At 24.0% G+C, this 17,685-nt stretch overlaps 1 protein-coding gene across 8 annotated transcripts in view; it reads left to right on the top strand.

Moving 5' to 3' along the window:
- LOC122498266 overlaps positions 1-15,832 on the top strand; it is a 46,936-nt gene extending 31,104 nt beyond the window's left edge. For 7 of the 8 annotated variants that reach the window (XM_043605933.1, XM_043605928.1, XM_043605934.1 and 4 more), the window contains exons 5-11: positions 4,593-4,776; positions 5,910-6,027; positions 7,429-7,757; positions 8,267-8,593; positions 12,516-12,746; positions 13,352-13,486; positions 15,346-15,832. In XM_043605933.1, the coding sequence (XP_043461868.1) occupies positions 4,593-4,776; positions 5,910-6,027; positions 7,429-7,757; positions 8,267-8,593; positions 12,516-12,746; positions 13,352-13,486; positions 15,346-15,473 (1,452 nt within the window). In that variant the 3' untranslated portion in view covers positions 15,474-15,832. The remainder of the gene's footprint in view (positions 1-4,592; positions 4,777-5,909; positions 6,028-7,428; positions 7,758-8,266; positions 8,594-12,515; positions 12,747-13,351; positions 13,487-15,345) is intronic. The other variant, XM_043605935.1, reaches the window with a different exon arrangement.
- The last annotated feature ends 1,853 nt before the right edge of the window (positions 15,833-17,685 follow it).

Below are 17,685 nucleotides of genomic sequence, written 5' to 3'. Positions count from 1 at the left end.
ATTATTAATTTAATTTCATTAAAAATTATTTTATTATCTATTTGAATTTAAATGTAAATGTGAATTTCACTATCAACTATTTTATTCGAAATTTACATTTCACTATAAATTTAAATTGTATTAATTAAAAAATGGATATTAATTAAAATAATCCAGTTATTAATTAGATTTTATGAATTTTTTAACAGAAATATTATTTAGACTAAAATATACAAAATTTTTGTTTATTTCTAAAATCAATAGAATCTAATAGAGAAATTTTAATTTTGATTGTAAAAAAAACTAAATAAATTATAAAAATTGATAATATTAATGTTTTATTGTTTAATTAATAATTAATAATAATATTACCTAGAATTATATATATTTTTGTTAATAAAAGTGAAAAAAGAAAATATATTTTCCATTATTGTGAATATATTTTAATTAATTAAAATCCTCGTCTCTTTCTTATCTTACGGAATTTAATTATTAAATAATTTCACAAGAAGTGGATTATAGAGTTGCAAATCACTTTATATCGTTAGTCTTCTTGTCAAGACAATTAATTATACATTTTCATCGTTTGATGAAATCGTATGAAAATAAAATTCAAAGAAATTCAAACAAAACTTCAATTTACTTAAATTCGTTTCTTTCACTGTATTCAAATTTTACGCATATTATTAATTTCATTTAATTTAAATTAAAAATTCCACCTCTTTAAAAATTTAATTTAATTTAATAAAAATTTGTAAAATGCTAAATTTTTAAAGAGGTAAATTTTCAATTTGTTGAATTTAATTTTAACACGATAATAGTTTAATGGAACGTATCTTAGAATTCTGATGCCTGGTGTGTCTAGTTTAGTCTTTATTATCGAAAATTCCTTGCATTCCACTGTCGTTGGAGAAAAGCGCGCATAGTACGAGAGAAGGATAAGTTTTCATCCGTGCTCATAGTATTCGGTGAAACAAAACGATTTTCTCTTGGGTGTTTATATATATAGGTATAAAAACTATGGCAATAGAAATAAAACAAGGAAAACTACAGTTTTTCAAACGAGCCAGTGAACGTCTTCCTTTGGTACGTGACGAAACTTTAAACGTATCTTCTTTCCTAGTTCTTCAAACAAAAGATGTCTTTTTGTTTCGACAACTTTTCTTTTTTCTTCTTCTTTTTTTTTCTTTTTTTTTATTGTTCCTCTACTTTCATTAAAAGAATCTCTGATTCACATTTACAAATTCCGACATAATGAGCTTTCAGGCAGAAGTAATATTGGAGAGGAAGAAAAATTGAGAAAAAAATGGTTGAATATTTTTGATAAATTTTTTTTTATTTTGGATGTAAACATTTTTTCTTGGAATTTAAATTATTTTTCTATTGTATTTTTTTTGTTTGTTTTTCAGCTAATTTTTTTAGTAGAATTTCATTTATTGTTGTTATCTGATTCAATAAATGAATTTGTAAAATAGTTCTACTAATTAGTAGAATTATATTAAAAACTACTAAATTATACTAAGTACTACTAAATTATAATAAACACTACTAAATTATACTAAACACTATTAAATTACACTAAATATTACTAAATTATACTAAATACTGCAACATTATACTAAAAACTACTAAATTATACTAAGTACTACTAAATTATAATAAACACTACTAAATTATACTAAAAACTACTAAATTATACTAAGTACTACTAAATTATAATAAACACTACTAAATTATACTAAAAACTACTAAATTATACTAAGTACTACTAAATTATAATAAACACTACTAAATTATACTGAATACTATTAAATTACACTAAATATTACTAAATATTTTACTAATGAATTTGTTATTTTTTACTGATTGCTAAAGCAAAAATTTAGACAATATTTTACTAATAATTTGTTATTTTTTTACTAATAATTAGTTTTTTTACTAATCATAATAAAAAAAATGTTATTTATTACTAATTCTACTAAAAAATTTGTTATTTCTTACTAGTTGTTGAAGGAAGAATTCAGACATGATTCTAAGTTTACTAAAAGAATTTGTTATTCTTTTACTAATTATTATTATATTATTATTATATTAATATTATTATTATTATTAGTAAAATAATAGTTATTTGTTACTAATTCTTCTAAGAAATTAGTTTTTTTTACTGATAAACTGAAGGAAAAAGTCAGCCAAGATTTTACTAATAATTAGTTATTTTTACTACTTCTACTGAAAAAAGAGATTTTTTACTAAGTTTACTAATTTTGCTAAAAAATTAGTTGTTGTTTGCTGATTTCTGAAGAAAAATGTCAGTCAAGATTTTATTAATGAGTATAATTATTTTTTACTAATATTTCGTTATTTTTTCAGTAATAATTAATTATTTTGAACTAATTTAGATTTAAAGAGAGAATAATAAAGCAATTTACTCACAGTTGTATATTATACTTGTTTATAGATGTATAAAATTATAAATAGTATATTATATAGTGTATCTTTAAGAGAAATTTACTGTATGATAAATTCGAATCATCAGCAAGAATGAAATTATACGTTTCAATTTTATTTGAGAGTTTGTTCATAAAATAGAAGCGAGTACATATACATATAAATGTATGTATGTATGTATTTCATATTGTGTATTATATGACATAAACGACACGTAGAAAACTATATGGGCACGCAAATTAGTACACAGTACGTAATACTCAATTCATCATTATATGCATTGCATCTCATCGCGTGAGAAAATGGATTGTCTTCATCGCTTCTTTATACTTTCGACACTCGCGTGCAACTTTATTTATCATTATTATTGCGTTCGCACAATTTATCTCAAAAAGAAAATTCGTATATATTAGAGATCATTGCGCTTGTTTAATTATAATTACTCACTTGATTTGAATAAATTACTTAATCTATTGAAATGAGAATATGGAGAAAAAAAATTATTATTTTAATATTGTTAGTATTAGAATAAATATTTTCAAATTATTTTTACTATTACTACTACTACTACTACTACTACTACTACTACTACTACTATTGTTATTATTATTATTATTACATATTTTTATATTATTCTTATAATTATTATTATTATTATTGTAATAATTATTTATTTTAGTTAAGTCTGATTAAAATTGATTTTCACTACTGAAAAATTTTTGTGAACTGAAAAATAATTTTGAAGATAGTTTGAAAATTGCAAAATGGAAAATTTATTGCACACGGGTCGTAGAATTATGTCTGACTGTAAATAACTTCTACTACTTAATATGAAAACTAATTAATGTCTGAGAAAAGAGCTACATTGACTACTGATAATAAAAAATTTACATATAACTGACAATGATTTAGTAATGAGGTGAGAATTTTTATTTCTTTCCTGAAGTATTTGAAAACTTGAATATAAAAACTTGGGTAAAAAAGTAGAAAAAAAATTAGGTAAAAACTTTGATTATTACTAAGATTAAAAAAGGGAACCAAGAGAGAAAAATTAAAAATTCAAGAGTGTGTTAACGTTGTCTGACAATAAATTTCTTTCACTACTGATAAAAATTTAATGCGAGTTTGAGAACTTTTTTATTATTTTTTTTTCTTATTTTTATAATAATAAACAAAAACAACAATAACAATGACAACAACGACAACAACAACAACAACAACAATAAAAATAATAATAATAAAAAATTAATGTTAACTGTTACTGTTAAATAGAGAATATTTTTTTGTAATTCATGTCTGATTGATATACTGACTTTCACTACTCAGGGAAAAATTTACAAAACTTACCTTTACTACTTGTAAAATAAAATTGTAATAGTTAAAAGTTCTGTGTAATTGGAAATAATTTAAACTACTAATAAAAATTTTCAGATTTAAAAAATATGACTTTTAGTGAAATATTTGTCTCACTAAAACTGTCTTTTACTACTTGAACAAAAATAAAAAAAAAAAATAGTTAAAAACAATGCAACTTTAAAAATAATAATAAAAATAAGAATAAAAACATTAATAAAAATAAAAAAATAGAAATAAAATAAATCAAGATAAAAGAAATCAAAGTAAAAGAAATAAAATAAATCAAGATAAAAAAAAACAAAAATAAAACAAATCAAATAAATCAAGATAAAAAAAACAAAAATAAAATAAATAAAAATCAGAATAAAAGAAATAATAAAATTAAAAATAATAATAATCATAAAAATAACAGAATATGAAAAATTTATTTATAAATTTTATAATGGAAGGAAAATCTCAATAAAAAATTTCCTTTCCGAATGTCTGACTAAAAAAGCTTCTACTACTGAAATTCAAATTATAAACTTCTAAAAATGACTGCTTGTGGTATATTGTCAAAAAAATATTTTCAGCTTTTAAAAAACCAGTACAATATTGTATTTTTTTCATCGAATTATTCCATTGATACAGAAGAAGAGAATAATTTTTTTTCCAATTATAATTTGCTTTTGTTTTTTTTTTTAGTCAAAAGGTACAAACAAAGAGTAGAGAATTATATTTTTTACCATTGAATTATATTTTTCCATTTTTAAAGAAGAGAATATTAACATACATTTTTTTCAATAACTTTTTTTTCTCCTTTTTTTTAGTCAGAGGTCAAACAAAGGATAGTGAATGAATGCTGCGAAGGTTACACAATAGAAGAGGTTCACGGTAAAGTTGACACAGAAACAAAATGTGTACCATTTTGCGAGAAGTGTGTCGAAGGCGAGTGCACTTCTCCGAACAATTGTCTATGTAAAAATGGTTATCAAGGGAGTGACTGCTCTTACGGTAAGACATTTTTTGTGATAAAAAAAAAATATTCCTCCCAAACACTTTTTCTTTTTCAAAAAATTTTATTTGCCCTCCCCTTTCTTTTTATAACTCACAAAGTAAGATTTCCAAAGAAATCGTATTTATTTTTTTCAAAAGAAAATATTCTTTGGACAAAAAAGAAATTTTGAAAAAAAACTTTTTGGTAAAATTATAACAAATTTTTCTATTGTTTGTTACAAATTTTATCAAAAGTAATTTAATATTTAATAAATAATTAATTTAATTTAATTTAATATTTTTTTTAAAAAAACTTAAAAATTAATTGATATAAATTATTTATATAAAATTTATCAAAATTTATTTAATAGAAAATTTATTAAAGCTTATTTAATACAAATTTTATTATGACTTGTAATTTATGAATTTTATTAAAAGTTATTTGTCATAAATTTAATAAAAAATTAATTAATGTAAAGTCTATCGAAATGATTTATGGTATAAATTTTATCAAAAATTATTTTATTAAATTACGAATTTAAATATCAGAATTATTTAAATACTCAAAAAATGAAGATATGAAGAATCTTAATATTTATTGTCACTATATAAATGAAATAAATTTTAAGAATGGACTTTTTAGAATGATGAAAAAAGGCATTAAAAATTTATGTTTCTCGTTAAAATTTTTCTATCGGCACTTGTGTGTCGCATTTTATTACATCATCGATTAAGCATAAATTGAAAATTGCGGAAACAAAAAAAAAAAAAAATTCACAAGGTTTTCCAGTAAAAAATATGAAAGTCAGGGATTTTCTTATATTTTGACGCATTACATTTCGATTATAATATGTAATGCAAAAAATTATAACGTAACAAATAAATATGTAAGCAAATACAAATATAGATAAAAAATATAATAAAAGCGGTAAAAAATATGATAAAAAAAATAAAAAATTATAAAAAAGGAAAAAAAGGATAAAAAAAGAATTCATAGAAAAGGTAAAAAAAGATAAAAAATAGATAAAAAATAATTAAAAAATATAATTATTAAAAATATAATAAGAAATAAAAATAAATTTTAAAACAAATATTTTAAAACTTATTATAATTATTATTTGACAATAATAAATAATTTTGTAACTTTTCAGAGTGTCAGCCAGGAACATGGGGAAAGTATTGTATGCAAGAATGTAATTGTACCCGTGAAAGTGCGTGTAATCCAGTAAATGGCAGATGCGAGTGTCCACCCGGATGGCACGGAATTAGGTAACCTTTTGATTTCAAATTGAAATTGAAATCGAAAATTTTAATACCAGTATTTATCAAAGTATCTCGAAACAAACTGAAATCGTTCACTTTGTGGATGAAATCATTTCGATTGCAATTTTTTTATTTAATCTCTAAATTTTCCTTTATATTTCTTCTATACAACTGTTTATTATTATAAAATAAAATTACAAGAAAAAGTTTTTAACTGATGATTTTAATTTCTTTTACAGTTGTTAAATATTCGATTTTTTATTTAATTTTGGGTTTTTAATTTTTATTTGCTCATTTTTAATTTTCAATTTATAGTTTTTAATTTTTATTTGAATATTTTTTACTTTTATTTGTAGATTTTCAATTTTTATTTGTATATTTTTAATTCTTATCTTCATTCGCTAATAGTACCAATTCCAATTAGCACCATTTGTTATTGGTATCACTAATCACTAATGGTACCATTGGTCCTTGGTACCACTAATTACTAATGGTACCATTGGATATTGGTACCAGTAATTTTTGGTACCATTTACCACCAATGGTACAATTTGTTTTTTAATAATGGTACCAATAACTAATTGTAACATTTTTTTGGTAACATTGGTTCTTGGTACTATTAGTAATTAGTACCATTGATCCTTAGTACTCTTAGTTACAAGTAATATTATTAAATAATGGCACCATTGAATTTTGGTACCATTAATTCTTGATACTATTAGTTATTAGTACTATTAATAAATAATTGCACCACTAAATTTTGGTACCACTAATTTATGGTACCATTAATTGTTACCATTTGTTTTTGATAAAGTTGGTCCTTGGTACCATTAATCACTGTTAGTACCAATTATTTTTGGTACGACTAATCACTGTGGATACAATTTATACTTGGTACCAGTAATCACTATTGGTACCATTTATACTTGGCACCAATGGTACCAAAATCAGATGGTTCTAAACACAAATGGTACAAAAAAAATGGTTCCAAGTACCAACAGTGATTATTGGTACCAAGTATAAATGGTACCAACAGTGATTAATGGTACCAAGTGTTAATGGGGTACCACTGATACTTGGTAGCATTAGTTTTTGGTACCATTGATACTTGGTACCATTAGTTTTTGGTACCCCTGGTACTTGGTACCATTAGTGTTTGGTACCATTAATCACTGTCGTACCATTTGTGTTTGCTACTGTTAATGACTAATGGTACCATTTGCTTTTCACACCACTAATCATCAATGGTATTTTCTTTTGAATAATTAATCAATAATGGTACAATTTTTTGGTATTATTAGTTATTAGTACAATCGATTAATAATATAAACACTTTTTGGTACCATTTCTTGCCTTTTTAAATTTTTCTTTTTTGTCTTTTATTTTCATGGGAATTCACAAAAAAAGGTGTGAGAATAAATGCTCGCCGGGACGATGGGGAGCATATTGTGCATCACCATGCGTTTGCACGGATCAACTGTCGGGCTGTCATCATGAAACTGGAGAGTGCTTTGACCTTGAAGTATCATTCGATCCAGTGCCCACCATTAAAGAGTGGACACTTAGTGAATTAACCCCTTCTTCCGGAGCAACAACCGACATTTCTTCCCCTCTTTATTCCCAACCGGAAAACAACACTGACTTTATTGATGTGACAAACGCTGATGATTTTGGTGACGCCAATCAAGATGATTTGCAGATTATCAGGATATCAAGTACCACTGAGGGAGCAGAAAGTAATTTTTTTTCTTCTTCATAGCAATAATTTTTTTTTTCAAACACTTCAATCATTTTAATGGTGTCGTCTATTGTCGAGATGCTTCATTCAACGCGTGCTGTTGAATCACCAACAAAAAAAAGAAGAGAAAAAGAAAAAAACTTCAAAATATCTTCGATTTAATATCTCTAAAATTTCTCTATCCTTTTCCTTCAATTGGAAAAGAATTTTTTATTTTTAACAGAAATGATTGGAAGTGAATTTTGGAAAATTCTACTATTATACTTATTATTATTAATTTATTGTATTTAGTTTTGATTTATTACATATTTATTTATTATTTATTATTGATTATAATTGTTATGTAATAATAAAACTTTATGTAATTTTTAAATTATAATGTTGATATACTATCACTTTATATAATTTTTGTTATAAAAAAATTGAGAAAATAATGCGATTATAAATTTATAATTTATTATAATAATTATTATTGTTTCTACAAATGATATTACTACTAATTTTCAGATGATACACTTAAAACTTTGTCAAGTACAACGAGTAAGACGTCGGTACATGTTTCATTAACTGAAAATTATTCGTACGAACCAACACGACCTCAGGCATCGACCACTTATCAAACAACGCAGGTTCCATTGCCAACGGAAATTTTCCCAAAGAAAAGTTCAATATTGACGACCAATACTGGACAAGTACACATTTTCGAGGAAACCCACACAAATGGTGATTCTGACTTGAATGTTAAACACGGCATTGGCTCCACCGATGAATTTGGAATTGATCCCCAAGTTGTCATGTCCCCGAAGACAGACTACGTGAAAAATGTTCGAAAAGGTAAGAAAAAGATATTGATTTTTGTCTCGTGTCGAATTGGTTTTTGTTATAATTAATAAGGAAAGTATTAGTTCTTAGTGAATTATTAATAAATATTGGTTGCGTTGATGGTTTTTTTGTATAGTTAGTAATTAATGGTAGCATTTGTTGTTACCATTAAAAGTACCATTAACCACAAAAGGAACCATTATTCCTTGGTACTATTAGTTCTGGTACCACTAATCACTAATGGTACTATTGAATTTTGGTACCAGTGATTCTTGGTACCATTAATCACCAAAGGTACAATTTGTTTTAATAATGATACTAACCACTAATGGTAACATTTTTATAGTAGCATCGATTCTTGGTACCATTAGTAATTAGTACCATTGGTTCTCGTACAATTAGTAATTAATACCATTGGTTCTCGCACCATTTTTAATTAGTACTATTGGTTCTCGCACCATTTGTAATTGGTACCATTGGTTCTTGGTACCATTAGTTATTAGTACTATTAATAAATAATGGCATTGGTCCTTGGTACCATCAATCACTGTTGGTATCAATTATATTTGGTACCATTAATCACTGTTGATACAATTTATACTTGGTACCAGTAATCACTATTGGTACCACTTATACTTGGCATCAATGGTACTAAAATCAAATGGTACTAAACACAAATGGTACAAAAAACAAATAGTTCCAAGTACCAACAGTGATTACTATCAATGGTCTTTGGTATCATTAATTATTAGAACTATTAATAAATAACGCCACCACTTAATTTTGGTACTAGTAGTTCTTGGTACCATTGGTTGTTAGTGCCATTTGTATTTGGCACTATTGGTCCTTGGTACCATTCGGTTTTGATATAATTAATCACGAATTGTACTATTGGTTTATGGTATAATTAATCACTTATGGTACAATTCGTTTTACTGATGGTGCCAACCACTAATGATAACTTTTTTTGTTGGTACCATTTAGTACATGGTAACATATATTCTTAGTACCATTAATACTGGGTACCATTTATTTTTGATACCATTAATCACTAATTTTGTTACAATTTTTTCTCAGTATCATTGTTTGTTGATAGCATTTATTTTTGGTACCATTGTTTCTTGGTGCCATTTGGCCAATTGGTACCAATGGTTATAATTACAATTAGTGACTGGTACCATGATGATTATTATTGTAAATTTATTATTGGTACCAATGGTCATTGTCACAATTGGTCCTTGGTACCATTATGATTATTGGTACAAATTGATTATTGGTACCATTGGTTATTGTTACAATTAGTGATAAGTACCATTGTTTATCTGTTCAATTAGAGTTTGGTATTTTTGGTTTTTGGTACAATTTGTGATTGGTACCAGTGGTAATTAATGCAATTGGTACCATTGTGATTATTAGTACAAAGAGATTATTGGTAGCATTGGTTATTGGTACCAGTGGTTATTGTTGCAATTTGTGATTGGTACCATAAGCGATTGGTACTATTGGTTATCGGTTCAATTAGTGATTGGTATTTTTGGTTTTCGGCACAAATGGTAAATGGTACCAGTGGTAATTAATGCAATATTATTAATTAAATTACTTTTTAATTAATAAAATAAAAAAAATAATTTCACTTTAGCTTATCGACATCAGCATCTAGTGCGTGATAAAAAACAATGAATATTTCTCAAAGATTAAATAATTACCACTTACACATTAATTTATTTTTATGCAAAAGTGAAATTCACTTAAACGCCATCATCCCTAAAATATTTTTGTGGTCGTATTTCATATTGTGTGCGAACTCGATAAATATAAGATTCCATCTTGCCTCACTCTGCTCTACATATTTCTCACATACAATCAAGCACACGCTACATTTTACTGTCGTGCATTTCACAATACATTATGGGATAATATACGTTACAATTTCCTCTCAGCTTTGAATCGGGCAACGTAACAAAGTTACATTTTATATTCCCATGCCCTTTCCATGTTTCTTTTTCGGCGTACAATAATAATTCAGAATATAACTGAAAGAAACGAATTGACTAATTCACGTGTCTTTCGTTCTTTCCTTCTTTCTTTCATATTTTTTTTTTTTTTTTTTTTTTGCATATAGTCATTGTTTGACAGTGGAGAATATCTTGGAATTTCAGTTCATTCTATTGTTTGGCATCGACAATTTAGTTTTTCCACTGTGTCAAAAAATTAAATAAAGGTTATGAAAACAAGAGAAGAAAATAGAAAAAAGTTTAAAAAGGATTTAATTTGTTAATATTGATTAATAAAATAATTTTTCAATTGGTTAATAAATTACCTTTTATTTATTAATTTCATAACTTTACACTTCATTTTTATAAATTTTTTAAATGTCCTGCTTTTAACTGAACAATTCCTTTTTGTAAATTACTATTGAATTTTCAATTATAAAAGTCAAAAGGCAGGAATTTTTTTTTTTTTTTTTAAATTGAAAGGATTGTAAAATTGCGTGACAAAAAAATAAAAGAGAGAGAGAGCCCATTGAAAAAACTCCCATTGAAGAGAATACAAATCGGATACGAAATTAATGGGATTTCAGTTGTTTTTGAAGTGAAAGATAGTTTTCTATTCAGGCTAAAATTGCTCTCACTTCCTTTGGAGTAAAAACAAAAAAAAAAATTGCATTCAATGAAAAAATCTTTACAAATAAAAAGGCAGAAAGTGGACGCCGCCACAGCGTCAAAGTAAATGAAAATTCTAAATCAATACAACTCATCCGGAAAATGAAAAAAAATTTCTCTATCTTAAATTTTAATTAGTTACACGTGATTAAAGAATTATCTGCTGAATTATAATTAAAATCTTAAGTAATTAATTTCGTTTTATTATCCAAACTATGATATTATCTCATTTTCTCTATTTTAATATTAAAGAAGTTGAAAACTGTGTGTATTAAAATATTACGAAATTTAATTAATTAATTAATTGATTGATTAATTAATTAATTAATTGAGTAATTAATTAATTGATTGATTGATTAATTAATTAATTAATTGATTAATTGAATCAATAATTGATTTATTAATCTATTCATTAAATACTTTATTAATTATTTAACAAATTCAATTACTAGTTACTTCATTAGTTCACTCAATAATTCATTAAGTAATTTATTAATTTATAGTAATTAACTGATTCATTAATTGATTAACTAATTGATTAATTAATATGCTGATTGATGATTTAATTAATGAAATTAAAAAATCGTACAATCAAATTATCAATTAACTTATTAAACATTAAGTGAACCAAATTTTGAATCAATTAGTTAATTAAATAATTATTGAGTTAATGAATCAACGATTAGTTAATGAATTATTTAATATGTTAATTATATAAGGAATCAGATAGGGAATCAATTAATGAATTAATTAATTTATACAGTTAATGAATAAACTAGTTTATGAATTAATTAATAACTCAAGTAGTTAATCAAATAACGAAATTATAAATAATCAATTAATTGATCAATTATTATTAATGCATTAATTTATTTTAATCAATTAATTCGATTAATTTACAAATTAATGAATCAATTAATATAATAAATGAATTAATAAAATAATAAGTCAATTAATAAATAAATTAGTAAATCAAATAACGAAACAATTAATCAATTAAATAATAAATGAATTAAAGAATCAATTAATTATTTAGTAAATGAATTAATTAATGTATAAATTAGTGAATCACTTATGGAATCACTTAGTGAATCTATTAATAAATGAATTAATTAATAATTTTTAAATACTGTACTAATTAAAACTATTTTTTTAGAAATAATTTATGAACGAAAATAAATTATAAATTTAAAACGGAATTTAATTAAAATTCTTTTGTAATTATAGAAGGTGAAAAGTTTTGCAAATTTACAGGAATAACTTGTTTACAGAAAGTTCCTCGCCGGTGTCTCCATTGCCAATGGACATCGCGGCTCTTATCATAATTGGGTCCATAATTTCATTAGGCCTGACGTCAATAGCGGCACTGATGATATTCCACATGAGAGCCAAATTGCTCGACGCAGTTCGTTTATCGATTTTCAATGACGAAAAAGTGAATTTCTCGGGAATTGAAAAGGGAAATGTGGAGAAAATTTCAACTATACATACGACACTTCCTCGTAAGTATAATTATATCACGTCTATATTTCGTAAGTGAGAAAAAAAAATTAACGTACTGTATATATAATAAAAATACAAATATAATTTTCAACATATTTTTTTAAATTAAATTTCACACTCTTATAAGATTATGAGCCATATTGTATATATACAATTATGTGCGATTTCTTTTTCAATAAGGAAATTCATTTTGTAGAGCAAAATTATATTTTATTTTTGTTACATAAAAATGAAATCTTAAGAAAAAATACTCCTCTTCCTTTTTGCACTATTTTTTTGGTTATTTTTATTAAATCTTTTTGTTTTACTTGTTTAATTTATTGTTTATTATTTTTAATTTTCTACATACTTAGGTAATTTTCCGATATAATAAAAATTATATAATAAAAGTAAAATTCCTAACGATTGGAAAATAAATTGAAAATTTTTTTTTTAAAATTGAAAAAAGGTATTTAATAAAACAAAAAGTTTTATATTGAATATACAGTAAATTTAAAATAAATAATAAAATAAAAAAAATTGTGTAAAAAATAAAAGAAATGTAGTAAAACAATTTTGATGATTAATTTGGCAAGTGATGTTATTGTCATGTTCGTAATTTAAGGTACATTGAGTCGAAATGATTCGACATTAAATGCGAATACTGAACCTAAAGCAGTCTTGACCTTAGACGAAACGGGTAATGAATATGCAAATGGAACAGTCACTATTGGTATTCGTCTTTCGAGTAATCTCAGAGGCAAGTTTCTTTTTTCTTTTTTTTCCAAATGGAAAAACCAATTTCAAAATTTTCCTCTTTAACAATAAAAAAAACTTTCTACAATAATACTAATCATTAAAAAAAGTAATCACTGCACTGAAAATTTTTTCTGAATACTAATCACTAATCAAAATTCTTTTTAAAAATAAAAATAAAGTCGAAAATCTTTTAACTTTCTTTCAAATTTTTTTCCTTTTTCATTTTCTTCTTATTAGTATTATTATTATTTACCTTTTTTTAACTTATAATAATAAAATTAAAAATAATAGAAACATATAGAAATAGAAATAGAAACAATAGAAATAATAATAAAAAATGGACAATCAATGGCTGTAAATAAAATAATAATTAAATAAATAACTAAATAATAATTAATAATAAAATTAAATAATTAAAATAAATATAATAATAACAATAAAGAAATAATTATTCTAATAATAATTTAATATAGAATAATATTCATAAAAATAATAATAATAATATACCTAAAAATATATTTATATTTATTTATGATTAATTTTTTAATTTTATTAGGCAAACATTATTTATCTAACAATGTAAATTTTTATTTAATACCAAAAACTTTTATTTTTTCTCGTATTTTTTAAAATAAATTTGGATTCTGTTTTTGTTGAAAATAAAATTAATTAAATTTCATAAATAAATAAACAAATTTTCAACTCAGAAGACAAATATGTTTTGTAAATAAATAACGAGATTTCCAGTGTAAATGTGATTAAAAATTTATACGGAACACGGGACATTTCGAAATCAGTGACATTCTGTTTATTCTCTCTGTTTCATTCGGAAATTACAGAATTTAGTAACAATTATTATCATCGTCAGTTTTTAACGATAATAAATTTTTTTTTTAAACTTATTAATTAATTTTCATTTTTTCCTTCTTCTATTAGGAAATTAATTTACATTTTCCTCTTTTACTTGTTATAATTTTCTTTCTTCTTCTAATTTTTTTTTTGGTAACTAAAATATCTAACAATTTTAACAATTTATTTATTTGCATGGATAAACATTACTAATTTAAATTTAAAATTGTCTGACTAATTTTTTCGAATAAAAGTCCTTTTCAGTGATAAATTTTTTCACTAAAAGTTCTTTTCACTGAGAATTTTTTTAACTAAAAGTTTTTCTCACTAGAGAATTTTTTCAATAAAAAATAGTTTTATTAAGTTTTTTCTACTGACAAATTTTTTCAATAAAAGTTTTTTCCACTGACACATTTTTGGATTACAAGTTCTTTTTCAACTGAAAAATTTTTTAACTGAAAGTTCTTTTCACTGAAAAATTTTGTTCATTAAAAGTTTTTTACACTGAGAAAAAATAATATTTTAAATAAAAAATTTGTTCACTATAATTTTTTTCTAACAATTTTTTTCGGTAAAAAATTTTTTTACCAAAAGTTTTCTCCACTGAAAAATTTATTAACTAAAAGTGCTTTCACTGGAAAATTTTTCACTAAAAGTTTTTCCACTTAAAAATATTTCTAATAAAAAATTCTTCTTTTACTGAAAGTTCTTTTAGTTAAAAAATATTTCCACTGTAAAATTTTTAAATTGAATAATTTTTTTATAATAAAATAGTTTTTTTTTTTTAAAATTTGTTTATTAAAAAATAGTTTTTTAAAAAAAAATTTGTTTATTTAAAAATAGTTTTTAAAAAAAAAAATTTTTTTTATTTAAAGAAATATTTTTTTTTTTAATTTGAGATTAATTTATATCAACTGTCAGATAATGGAGATAAAAATAATGTTTTATTCCTTCTTTTTTGAGTATAAAAACAGTAAAATGTTTGAATTCATTGTTTTTTCCTGTTGTCAGAACTTCTAGAGAGCCAGTACGATAGACCAGCATCGTTCTGTCATCGTGGCGCCAGTCAAACGGAAATGGAACATTTATACGATGAGATTCCACTTGCGTCTCCTTTCTGTATCAGCAAAGATACGTAACTCCCTTGAATTTAGTTTAGATAATAAAAGAATTTAGAATAAAAAATCCCTCTGTGAATTACTATATTCAAAAACTGTGAATTATTATTTAAACTCTAGAACATTATATTTATATAAGACTTCAGTTTGTATCTCAACTATATTATAGAAAAATAAAATCCAGTGACAGCTTTGGGAAAAATTATAGAGGAAGACAAATTTTGTCATTTGATAAAAAGATCACAAAAATAATGTAACAAAAAATACAAAAGAATTACGAAGAAAAAATTTGTCAAGAAAGACGAAAGAAAAAAAAATACGAAAAGTATTTTTAAATTCTACGAAAAGTGGGAAAAAAACACAGGAATGGAAAAATAAAAATTCAAAACTGTAGGAAATTGAATAAAGAATGGTGTAAAGATAGAAAATATCAAAGAAAGAAAAAAGGAGGACGAGAAACAAAAGGGAAACAGGAAAAATAAAAAAAGGGAGAAAGAAGAAAAGGAAAAAAAGGAGAGAAGAAAAAAAGAGTAAAGAAGAGAAGGAGAAAAGGAAAAAGAAGAGAAAAGGAAAAAAGGGAGAAGAAGCGAAGGAAAAAAGGAAAAATGTAGAGAAGGAAAACAGAAGAAAGGGAAAAAGAGGAGAAAAAAATAAAGAAGAGAAAAGGAAAAAAAGAAAGAAGAAGAAAAGAAAGGAGAAAAGGATAAAAGAGGAAAGAATAGAAGGAGGAAAGAAAAAATAGAAGAAAGGGAATAAAAGACTGAAGGGAAAAAGAAGAAAAAGAAAAAAAGAAAAGAAGAGAAGGAGAAAAGGAAAAAGAAGAAAGGGAATAAAAGACTATAGGGAAAAAAGAAGGAAAGAAGAAAATGAAAAAAGATAAAAATGAATAAAAAACAAAAAAGAGAAAAGGAAGAAAAAAAATAAAAGCAAGGAGAAAAGAAAAGAAAGAGGAAAAGAAAACAAAAGTGAAGAGAAGAAGAAAACAATATAGAAAACAAAAATCATATCACGGAAGGAAAAGTAAAAACTGACAAAAATAGAATCGAAAAGACGAATAAAAGTAAATCGATTCAGGCGGAAAAAAGAAAAGAAAAATTCTCCAGAGTGATGCTGAATACTCAACGAGGATTTATATATCGGATAAATTTAACACGACGCTGATGTTATACGATAAAAGAAAAAAAAAAAAAAAAGAAGTGGAGCAAAGTGCATCGCGTGGCGCCGCATGCGGCGCGGATATCGATGGAAAAGTCGCAACCTATTCGCGACCATAAAGTTTACCACACGACGACGACGACGACGACGACGACGGCGGACCTTCTCCATTTTATTCTTTGCCAGAGACTATATAGAAAGAAACAACATTCAAACTATCGATCTTTGTTTTTTTGTGTGCTAATACTCTGTAGGATTACCCAATACGTCAATCGCAATCTGCCGATCGATCGTGAGAAAATTTTCGGTAGATTGCACAAATAGTTGCTTCCAATCATGCCAGTAATGTTTCAAATTTTTCTTATCTGTTTTCGTCTCTCTTCTTTTGAAGAAACCAAAAAAAAATTTCAAAAAAATTTGAGTTATAATAGTGAAAGCAATTTTCAAAGTAATGAATCATTTTACTGAAAATATATATAGAGCAAACAGTAAGGAACAATTATTATTGTAATTATTGAACGAAAGTTATTAATTGAATTAATAATTATTATACTTATTAAATAATCATTATTATTAAAATTACTTGATAATAAACTGGAAAAAATTTATTTGGTTCTATAAACAGAAAAAAGATATAATTATATATATTTGACTCAGAGGCAACTGGACTTTTTATTTGTTTGAAATAAAATTTTATTTGGTTCAAGTAAACATTTTATTTGTGTCGAATAAAATTTTATTTGGTTCAAGTATACATTTTTATGTGTCGAATAAAATTTTATTTGTTTCAAGTAAACATTTTATTTGTATCGAATAAAATTTGTATTTAAAACAAATAAATAATTTAGAAGGCTCTGAGACAAATATATACTTATTTAACCCAAATAAATAATATTTGGTTTAAATAAAATTTTTCTCTGAATGTAATAAACTTGAATATTATCAAAAAAAAAAATTTACTTGAATCAAATAAAATTGAATTTAAGTCAATTAAATAGTATTTGAACCAATAATTTTAGTATTTGAAGCAAATACTATTTAATTGATTAAAATCTAATTTATTTAATTCAAGTAAATA

Source organism: Leptopilina heterotoma, unplaced genomic scaffold (genome assembly GCF_015476425.1).
Source record: "Leptopilina heterotoma isolate Lh14 unplaced genomic scaffold, ASM1547642v1 Lhet_144, whole genome shotgun sequence".
Classification (NCBI taxonomy): Eukaryota; Metazoa; Arthropoda; class Insecta; order Hymenoptera; family Figitidae; genus Leptopilina; species Leptopilina heterotoma.
The sequence above is the reverse complement of the archived record's forward strand: the minus strand, read 5'-3'. Positions and strand labels throughout refer to the sequence as shown.